This window comes from Suricata suricatta, chromosome 15 (genome assembly GCF_006229205.1).
Source record: "Suricata suricatta isolate VVHF042 chromosome 15, meerkat_22Aug2017_6uvM2_HiC, whole genome shotgun sequence".
Lineage (NCBI taxonomy): Eukaryota > Metazoa > Chordata > Mammalia > Carnivora > Herpestidae > Suricata > Suricata suricatta.
The window spans coordinates 46863925-46875022 of record NC_043714.1 but is presented as its reverse complement, the minus strand read 5'-3'; the positions used below and the strand labels follow the sequence as shown (position 1 = coordinate 46875022).

Here is an 11098-nt window from a genome sequence, read left to right as displayed (position 1 = left end):
CCGAGCCTGCCCCCCACCCTCCGCCTCCCGCGCCCCGAGCTCTGCGGACTCCCCGCGCTGCCGGCCGCGGTCCCGGGACTCATTTGCTCTCCGCCCCTCGCCCAGTTCTGCCTTCTTCTCTTAAGTGGTTTCCGATACCCTGAGTTGCTTTACGCCGTCTGGCCTGGCTCGCTGTAAATAATCCCCTCGCCCCGGGAATTCTAGTAACAAGACGGCTTGGCTTGCTCGCTTTCTAAAAGACACGCTGCTCCCCGCCCCGCGCCCGGCCGCCCCCCTGTCCCCAAATCAATATTTCCTGGCTCTGCACAGGCCCACCCGGAGGGCGAGAGCGTTACAAACATTAGGAAGTTGTCGACTCGGCCCCTCGGGGAGCTTGGATGAAAACGCTCCATGTAGGGAGAGGCGTCTGCGAATCGCGAGGCTTCTGGGCAGTGTGCACAGATACTGTGTTCGCAGCGCTGCCATTTCTGGAGTTGATGAGAAAAAGGTTTTCTCGGGTAGGGTTGGGTTGGGTTGGGTCTGGTTATCTCTCCCACCCCCTTTGTAAGCAACAAAGGAAAAACGGAGCTTCCTAAATCTTAGATCTACAGTTATGCCACCGGATCTAAAGGGACGGGGGAAATGAAGGCACAAGTCGCTGTTTCTCTTTATCCAGAGTCTTGGAGGACCCTGGCTTAACACAAGGATGCACTCAGAGTAACAGTGAGCCATGGTGTGGGCAAAGACTCAGGCCCAGAGGGCAGCTCCTCCTGCCTCAAAGGATACATGACCAGGGCAGGAGCTGTCAGCGTGGGGCCCCCGCGGAAAGCTGCAGAACGTCTCCTAACCTCAGTTTCTGGATCCGTGAAATGGAAATGATAATATCTGCCCTGCTTACTTTACTGCCTTGCCAGAAGGCCCGCAGGAAATGAAGTTTGTGAGCAATGAAATTCTTTGCATGTCAGGAGTAGAATAGGATTATGATACCAGTGTCGTGTTCAAAAAGACACGCTGGAAAGTCGGTTTGTGGTAAGAAATGATTCAGACCGAGAGAGAAAGATTGTAAAGGCCATGGAGATTTACAGATAGACCAGCGAGATCACAGCAGGCGCGGAAGGGCGCGTTTGAATCGATGGTGTCAGGCGATGGAGACACTGAACAGGAAGTTTAGCAGCGGCCTGGAGGAGGAAGAGGTGTTGCTGGGGGAAGCTGGAGGATTGATTCCCTGACATGCAGGGGAGAGTGGCTGAGGTAACAGCTTATGATTCTGTGAGTCACTGTACCATCCATATTGAGAGTCACATGCAAAGCCAGAGCCAGGAATAGGTAGTCCATGCTGAGGTGATGACTGTGCCCTAGGACCTGTGGAGAAGACAGGCAGGGCTGCGAGGTCCAGGAGGTGAAATGAGTTGGACACTCCAGGCAGGTTCGGAGAAAGCCCAGCAAGAGGTCATGGGAGGAGGTCAGAATGAGCGAACCATGTCTGGGCAGAGGAGGCTGACAGCTATGGTTGGACGCCAAAAAAACCAGTTCTGAAGGAACTGGGATCCTGGGCAAGGCGGCAAGGATGCCCCTTGGCAGGAAGGAAACCCGGCAATCACCCTGGAATGGAACCAGAACTGCAGGCCTACAGGAGGCTGGATGCCCAGGAGAGAGAAAGGAGGACTGTGTTAAGGCCTTGCTCCTCCACAGAGCAGTCAGCAATAGCAGGATGGGTGAGAGCTGGGACGTATCTCATTCCGCTCTGTAGCCGTACTACCTAGTATGGTGCCTGGCCTACGGAAGGCACTCAGCCAGTGTTCGTTGGAATGAACCAACCAACGAACGGCAAGTGAATAAGGCCAAATGCAAGATTCCCAATAAGCCTGGAAATTTTATTCCCTCTTTTGAGAGCCTTGGGCTCTTTCTAATGCCAAGACTACCTTCAATGTCCCTCCTGAGAAATCTTGCCCATCTGGCAAGCCTCCAGTCTCATTCCCTTCTCTCTGTATGGTGTATGCATTCAAGATGGCTGCGGTCCACTTAGTGGCTTGTTTCCATGGCAACTTGCTTCTTCATTAAGCTATACCCAACCCCTCTCTAGTTACCAGCCATTGCTGTACCTTATTCAGTTCCCAGCCATGTTTACATCCTGTCCTGATACAGAATGTCTTTCATTAAGAGAACATTGTCTTCTTAGAATTAACTTTAAAAATGCACGCATTATGGGATGACTTTTGTTTTTTCAATGAGGAATATGAAATTTCTCCACAACTTCCGTGCCAAAAAATAAGTTTCCTTGTCAGCCGTTTTTATTGACTCTTTTCAAAACTGTTTCCTCCATACGTAGTGTGTGCCAGCCCTGGAAAGAGTCTCCAGGGAGAGCACGTGACTCCCAACATAATGTCTGACTTTCAGATTTTCACCTACCTCTGGGGCCTCTACCCACTGCTGGTCGCTGTCATGATTATAATTGCCAGCAGTCTTGCCCTCAATACTGAGGAATATGAACCCTAACCCAAGAAAATAGAGAAGCAAGAGTCACAGTGCACATTTAATTTTATTTTACTGTGTCATTTTTATCAGACCCATCCGTTTCTGTTTTTAAGGCTCCTGATGTGGTTTTCATCACTTTAATGAAGAAGGATCTATCTGACCCATTATCAGAATCCATCTTGCTCTGCTCACAGAGTGTGTCTTGCCCACAGTCTTTTTCTCAGCTGTAAACTTGTAAGACTTAAGAAATCCTGAGATGGTGCCCACTATTGCTAGTTCAAGTTCTGCCTTCCTTTTCAACTTGGATTTTCACATCCGCTGGCAGAACTTCTACCATGCCATCGCCACTTGCAGCCAGCATGGGTAGGCCTGTCCTTGGCCCAAAAGCTAGTCCTGGTCCTCAGTTGGGGCCCTTCACCACCGTTCCTTGCCTTCCCATGAAGCACCATACTGATTCCCACATTCAACGTCTCCCCCTTACGAAGCCTCTTGTGGCTCAGCTCAGTGTATTGCCAAGATCTTGCCCCTAGATCCTTTTCTCAAAGCTCAGTGGGGCTCTACACAGCAGAACATTCAGTGTGGTAAGGTATAAACCCAAGTTCCTTAGAGCAGCTTGCCTCTGTGCACTGAAAATCCAGTTTTGATTCCCCCTGCTCTTTCCTGCTTGCACTTAGAGCTAAAGTGCCCCAGCAGATAGCAAAGCTCGCCCTGTACGGTTGTGCTGTGACCAATTTAGACAAAAACATTGTCTAAAGAGATGGTTCAGTATACTGTACGTGGGGTCGTTCTTGTAGGCAAAGGGACAGTCTTTGCTGTACTGGGTTTTACTGTGCCTCATTCAAAAATATGTTTCAGTCCTTAATCCCCAATACCCTGAATGTGACCTTATTTGGAATGGAGTGTCTGAAGATATCATCCAAAAAATGAGATCATAGTGGATTATGGTGGGCCCTAGCCCAATGGCTGCTGTTCCTCTAATAAGCAAGAATAGGAAAGAAACTTGTCAGTGTGAAGACAGAGAAGAAAATGTAGTTAAGCTGCCGTAAGCCAAGGAATGCAGGAGATTGCCAGCAACCACCCAGAAGGCAGAAGAGACAAGGAAGGATTCTTCCACAGAGACTTCATTCTGCTTCTTGCTGTGAGAGTGTACATTTCTGTTGTTTCAAGACACTCAGTTTGTGTGATGTTACAGCAGCCCTAGCAAAGAATACATTCGCCAGCCGGAAAACTAGAAAGAGGTGAGAATTTTGACTCTCAAACTATGTCATCATCTTGCCTCCAATGTTCAGCTCCCCCAAGGATAAATGGGAATTTGCCCAGTTTGTTTCTTGGAAGAGAATACTTTCTGTACTTTTGGACATGAGAAAAAAAAATGCAGCGATTTCTTTCTCCTCTGACATTGGTAACAGTATCACCTACAATGCTTTAGAGACTTAGATGTGAGATACTACCTAAATATTTACAGCTCGTCCTGAAGTCTGACTGCCTGATGCCCTGATGAGACGCTACTGTGCACCACCCCCGACTACGATGCAGCCCACCGGCCCCTCCTCTGGTAGCCAGCTAATGGGCTAAACGTGCCTGCCTGCGTGGACTCGTCAGCCTTCAAGGGCAGCAGCAAGGCAACTTGAAGGTTGGACGTGATACATAATGCAGATTATAAATGCCCATTAAATGTTCCTCCAAGGAAACTTTATAAACAAAACGCTTTTAAGCTTATTTTCTTTGTTTTGTCTTTGGAGAAAGAGTTCTAGGACTGGGGTGGAACCAAATCCACTAACGTGGTAGGGAGACGATAGGAGCATCCAGCACTGGCCCAAAGGGAAATTTAAGGAATGTGGCAGCAGTAGACTTGGTTGGACGATGCACAGAAGCAGAGTTACAATAAGGCTGACTCCCAGGCTGAGGAAATCTGAACAGTGTTTGGGGCACTCATTGTGGTAAGGCATTGATATTCAAGATCAAGAAGGGCAAGAAAGAGGGGATGAAAAGGAAGGTCTGTCGGACTCACAGGCTAACAAAGCTTGGCAGAACCATCATAATCATGAACTCCAAGTGCCACATTCTACACACGAGGCCCCTGGGGCCCAGAGAGATGAAGCAGCCAACCAAACTTCCATGGCTAGCGAAGGGTAGAGCCAAAATCAGAATGCAGGACCCTCTCATAATCCAAATTAGAGACCAAGAACTGGAGAAAGACCTATGGATGTAAAACCCCACTTTCTAGCTGGCGACCCACAAAGGAGGATATATACAGAGGTTACAAACCACAAACTCATCCTTTGACCTTTACTCTAGTTTTTAAAATTGGTATTTAAATTTCTTTGACATTTAAAGGTTAGGTGAGTTCCCATTGCACTGGGAACAGTCAGAGCTGGCTGCTCTGGGAAAAGCCAGTTGGTCTGTGAGAAACTAGGGAAGGGCTCCTTCCTCTCAAATGGGCCAGGCACAGGCTGGTGTACCGTGCCCAGCTGGCAGGCTTCACAGCAGGTAGCCTCCACCTGGCCCCTCTGGGCCCTGGAGTTCACAACCCCAGGGAGGGGGGAAGAACCGCAGGGGTCCTGGGCCTGAGGCTGACCAGCACGATTGGAAATGGAAGAGGTTGAAGGGAAGGAACCTGAACACAAGAAGGACCAGGGAGCCTAGGTCACAGAAGCAAAGGTCTTGTCCAAAAATCCAGGGGACAGACTTTTCATCTATTTTTAGATAAAGTAACAGGATGTGGAAACAAAAAAAACCAAAAAAAAGCGGGCAATTCTCTGATCCTGCACAATGGTGATGACTTATGCAAAACATCCTCTTTCCTATTTTTAACTAGATCACAGAAGCTGCGTCAGAGGGCTCATTGCTGACTAATCCTGTTGTGGTGTCTTTCTCTGAATTGCATAAATGCCATCTACATAGGCTAAAGAACATTTGAGAAGGGGAAGAAAAATCTGTGAAGACTACTGCACACAGGGCATTCTTATAAATAATATTCTGAGTGAGATCAGGGCGGCCTGGGTCATCACTTTCTGGAAGTTGTCTAGGATTTCGTGGTTGAATGATGCAGACATTCAGAGGAAAGTATTCATTTATTCGAGCTGAATTAGTGATCCCGTGACGGTTTTGGACTCCGCAGTGACAACTCTTTTTCAGGAGGTAACATGGAGAATGATGCGGATTTTTCAGCAAAATTATTTTCTAGTGTATAAATATCCTGAGGCGATTTATTGGAGGAAAGGACTCAGGAATGAGAGCAAAGGGTTCTCAATGCTTTATAGGCAAGAACCGCATCATGACAATAGCAGGGCTATTTACTGAGATGGAGCCCTTGTAGGTGCTTTGGGGGCCCTGCTCCAGCCTCCCCCTGCCCCCCCTCCACCCCTGACTTCCATGCGCTCCAACTACCGCCAGCTGCCAGTCTCTGCATCCCTTTGCCCAGTGCTTTTTTCATAACCGAGGAAAGTCAGTGTGCCAAGGAATGAAAACCACCCCAAAGCAGCAGCAGCCCCTACCGGCAACTGTTAGGAGTTGGTGTATAAATACCCCAGTCCCACACCCCTCTGTGGGACGACCCCAGCAAGGATTCTGCGAGCCATGTAACACCCAGAGGAAGTAGGCTGCTGGCTTTGGAAGGCAAATGCCTTGCTAGAGTAATGCTGTACTCTTATTGTTTTGTTTTCAGTGTGTGTGGGGGGGAGTAGTATATATAATACATATAGGTATATACAAATTGTATATACTATGTGTATAATCAGTGTAGATAACAAATAATGTATATGGTGTGTGTGTGTGTAGTAGGTATAGTTTATATATGTATATATGAGATGTATATACTGTGTGTATAATGTATATGTGTATAATCTATGCATATAACAAATAACATATACAGTGTGTGTGTGTGTGTGTCTGTGTGCGTACTACTTTATACTCATGGATACTGTTTTCCACTTGCAATGATGTTATAAAGCTTCTTTTCAGAATGAACTTGGTTAATTACAAATGCTGAATTGATTTAAAGACCTTTTAAGTAAATGATAGAGACAACCTCCACCAATATTCCGCAAAAGTGTAGAGGTTGTGCGTGAAGGACGGAAGGCGCGCTGGTGTCCTCTTGCTCTGTCCTGCAGATCCCTCAGGTGCCTCAGAAACTGCTGGGGCCCCAAGAGGAGTGACAGTGGCTTCAGGTCACCCTCCTCTACTTCAAGCAGGGCATCCCAGTGGACTGGGCTGGGAAATGGTAAATCTAAAGAGTGAGCTGGGGGAAGGGATCTACCATTTCAAAGAACAATAGTTCACAAATTTGAAAGTTCACACTCAATGGATCAAGAACATGAGGCCAAGAGGGTTTAAATGACATTTCCCAGTTCCCGCATGGAGTTTGTGACAGAACTGGGACATGGCTCCCTTCATATGAGCCCCACCCATGCCCTTCCCACTGAGAGGCCGGGCTCAGGTGGGGCCTCAAAGGCAGGAGAAAGCAGGGCAGGGAGTGGGGAGAGGAGGACCTGGAGAGCACAGCTCAGCCGGGAACCAGGAGCCACTTCCTGGAGCTGGCAGAGAGCTTTTTCATTAAGGAAGGTCTTGGGCAGAGGGGGAACAAGGAATCCGGTGGGGAAACATGCTGGGATCAGATGAGAAGGAGCTTGAATGCCTGTTGGAGGGAGTGTGAACTCACAGGAAGTAAGGGTCCGGGTCTGTGAACTGGGAAGGGACGCATGAAAGCCATGCTTTGGAAGGCAGCACGTAGAGAGTGACCATGTTCAAATACTGCTTCCAGAACCGACTCACTTAGCCTCTCAGTGCCTCAGCTACTTCCACTGTACAGCAACCATAGCATCAGAACTTCCCTCATGAGACTTCGGTTAGGATTAATGGGAATAACGCACCAAAAATGGCATCTGATACTTACTGAGGGCTCAATAAATAATACCTATTATGATGTTTTTTATGAAGGACTGAGTTGTGTCAAGAGAGGGATGTGCTCTCGCCGAGCTAGGTAGTAGCAGAGACGGAATGAGAAATCAGTTTGGATTTCCAATTCAGCACTCTTTTTCTTTGTTAAAATGATGTCTTGTTTATTTTCTTGTACATCTTAGCATTTCCACTTGCTTATTTAGTACAAACAGACCTCCACAATGGTTTCCTTTTGGAAAAACAATTTTGATCAATTTCTTTCATGCCCTAATTAATATATCACAGTTAGAGTGAACCCTGCCTGCTTTGAAAAAGCAGGGCTTTCGGTATTCAGGTCTTCAGCCACTAACACGGGAGCCTAACTTTCAGCCGTATGAACTTGTGTATGACATTTAAATTTTAATAATTGCTCTGATTGCTTCTTTGTGTCTGGAGAAAATAACATTTCTTTTGACCAAATGCTATCTTTTCCCTTTTTCAGCAGATAAATCATACTTATGACCTGAGAGCTTCTGTTGTTCTTTATGATTCACTGATCAACCGTGAATGAAGAAACAAATGCTGAAATTTTGGTGACAGCATATTGGTGATTCTCTCCAGGAGACTGCGGCCTCGCAAAGAATCAGAGACCAAGAGAGGGTGGCTTTCTGAGAGATTCTGTAGCCCAACTCCTTCATTTTTATAGATGACAAAATTCAGCTTGGAAAGGTGAAGTGAATTTTGCAAAGTCATCTAGCTAATTGGTGGTAAAAGGGATTTTGAACCCATTTGGGTTTTTTTGACTTGGAGTCCCCATTGTATCATGCCCTGTATCAACTCATGCATTTCTAAAAACGCTTCCTGTATTATTAGGCAGGCAAATCCAGCTTGCTGCTTGGTTTTGCAAATAAAGTTTTATTGAAACACAGTCCCTTCACAAAAAATGTCTGCCAATCCATGTTGGGTATCAAGTCTGGTTGAAACTCCTTTTGTGTTGTTGTTTGTTTCTGTTTTACTCTTTTTGTAAAAACTCCTGATGGATTAATAACTCCTTCAGCAACAGGTGGAACAGAAGTTCCGTGTGCATGTCCACACAACTAATTACACTGTTAGCACATAGATGTATTCTTATTTATTCAGCATTCCATCTTCTCCAAAGCTTGCTACAGTTCTCTAGAACTGTACCCAAAGTGCCTAATCATCTTCTCCACCCCATGAAATCCCTTAGAATACAGATTCCCAAGATCCTCCCCAAATCTCCAGTCAGTGTATCTGACTTTAGGTTTGGAAATCTGTAATTTTATTATTATTTTTGTAACCTCTGGAGGCAATTCTGATGGTCAGCCAGGTTGGGAACCTCTGCTCTGGGTAATGAGCAGATGGACTTCTGTATCTTTGTTAGAGTCCTTCCTGTTCCGCCTGTGTGTCTGTAAGCCCATGCTCTTCCTGAGCCCCATGCTATGGGTGGTAGGTCCATTGTTCCTCATCTTTGCTGAATGAGGCTGGGGCCAACGGCACCTTACACACCACAGTGTGTATTTTCTCAGTATCCAGCAAAGTAGTGCAAATACTTTCTGCCTTCGTTGTCGTTATTTGAATAGTTATACTTTCATTTCTATCATTGCCTTTTTCACTTTCCATTTGCATTTGCACGGAATTCCTCAAATTACAAATCCAACTTTGATTTCTTCTGCTTTCTGATTGTGAAAGTGAGGTTCATAGACACCAAAAACTTAGATGATAAAAGCCTAGGATCACCTATACTCTGTTATTCATCTTTCTTTCCTTTCCTGCTTTTAAAAATGCCACTGCAACCATTAGGGATTAAAACCAAAGAAGATTTAGAACCTGAAAGTTTGTTGGTCTCAGCTGTTCATTAATTTAAATTTTCCTCCCCACTGTGTGAGAGTTATATTAGCCTAATAAAGTAGGCTTTTAAATATATATTCAGTCCACATTCATTTTTTTAACCCGCTCCTCTCTCTTTCATTGTATAAATTAACTAAAATAATTGCCCTCAATGAGTGACTTGGAGAAAGCTATTTCTTACTTTCATAGAATGAGATAGGTTTATTTCATTCTCTTAAGTGAATTAAGACAAAAATATATAATGTGCAAAGACTTCAATATGTCCCATGTTATAATTAGGATTGATGAGGTCCTAATCAAGAAAGCAGCAGACATTGAAATAAAAGAGGAAAGATAATGTTTAGCCTGCCAAGTAGAACAATAAACGAGATCTATTACTGTGAAGGTGTTTAGAATTAGCGTTTCCCACTCAGAGAGACATGACCAACAACAAGTGTGAAACCAATGAGGACATCAGAATGACACTTGAAAGACTTTAACAAAATATGGCATCACGCTGGGATTCGTGAGAAGAGAAATAGTGACTTCGACCATGATGGTCTTTTATAAACCATTATAATTAGAGGTGAAAGTGGAAGCACTATTCAATTACTTTGGGCAGTATCTTTCCACCTGCATGAGATTAACAGGGCACATTTCACAATAGACGTTTCAAGAAATTTAACTAACCATTCATGAAATCTAAAGTGGATAGGCTGTAATTAAATAAGCATTTTATATCCCAGTTAGGCTGGCCCTAATGAGCAAGTCTAAATCTTGTTTTCAGGATCAAATTGAATTTTGTAACAGCACCTCCTTGACAGTCTGTCCTTCCAACAGGGACAGCCATGTCAGAGTAAGGGCAAACGTGCTAACAGATAAAGTCAGCAGGGCACTCTCCAGAAGACTTGTGAGCTGTTCAAAGTCACAATGCTTTGGAAATAACAGAGATTATGCTAACTTCAGAAAAGTAAGTTTGGTTTCAAGGAAATTAAGACTGATTTACTAATCTTGGTAAACCAGGCACTGGTAATAGGCCAGGGCAGAGGACCTGGCCATGGTACCTGAAGACACCATCTGCCCTGTGCCCTTGGCACTTACTAAAACCTAGTGCGTATTGTGATTTATTGCCTAAGATTTGTTTGTCTTCCTGACTAGATTGAAGGCATCTCAAAGGCAGAGACCGCGGTGAACCAGTACCTTCCATGTGGGCTGTTCGAATGTTTGTTCTAGTTGTTGGTGGTGATGCTCATAAGTAGATAAGTAAGTTAGTTAATTAACAGAATTTAGAAACACAAAAGCATCCAATTCCTTCTGAAAATTTGGCAGTTCATTCTTTGCCTCTTTTAATATGGAACAGATCCCTTCTCCGTAGGAGGAATAAATGGAAAATGAATACAAAAATTCACATATTGTATCCATTTCTTAATATATATATTTGTTTATTTAGAAAACACAACAAAGTATAAAATCATTGGAATGATTTGATTTAAATACATCAAAACTCCAAATGCATCTTCATCTTCTCCAATCCTTTATCGGTTGGAAGTCATGACAATTACGTCAGCAAATGCCTGAGCATGGGCTGTGGAACTGGCCCTACATGCTTCTTGTAGGTATTGCAGGTAAAATCATTCCATGGTTTAATAATTTGCGGGACATTCTGGGTGAAAGGAGGTTTAAAGAGATTTCTCTATTACAGGGTTTCTCAAGGTTTTGAATTATGCCAATATCATTTATGAATCTTCAGAGCTAGAAGACAGATGGTATGGATTTACTAACTCATGTAACTCTTTTTATGGAACCGAGAGACTGGTGTGGTGTAAGGAACACACTTTGGGAAATGCTGAATCAGACACATTTTTAATGGAGGCTCCTTCTGTTAGAAAATTTTCACAGTTGAGTGTCTAAATGGAAA

At 44.7% G+C, this 11098-nt stretch overlaps 1 protein-coding gene across 1 annotated transcript in view; it reads left to right on the top strand.

Annotated features, from left to right (window-relative positions):
• Positions 1-8276, top strand: part of DPYS (dihydropyrimidinase) — a 97882-nt gene extending 89606 nt beyond the window's left edge. Inside the window, exon 11 of the mRNA XM_029923314.1 lies at positions 7835-8276. Coding sequence (XP_029779174.1) covers positions 7835-7903 — 69 coding nt within the window. The 3' untranslated portion in view covers positions 7904-8276. The remainder of the gene's footprint in view (positions 1-7834) is intronic.
• The last annotated feature ends 2822 nt before the right edge of the window (positions 8277-11098 follow it).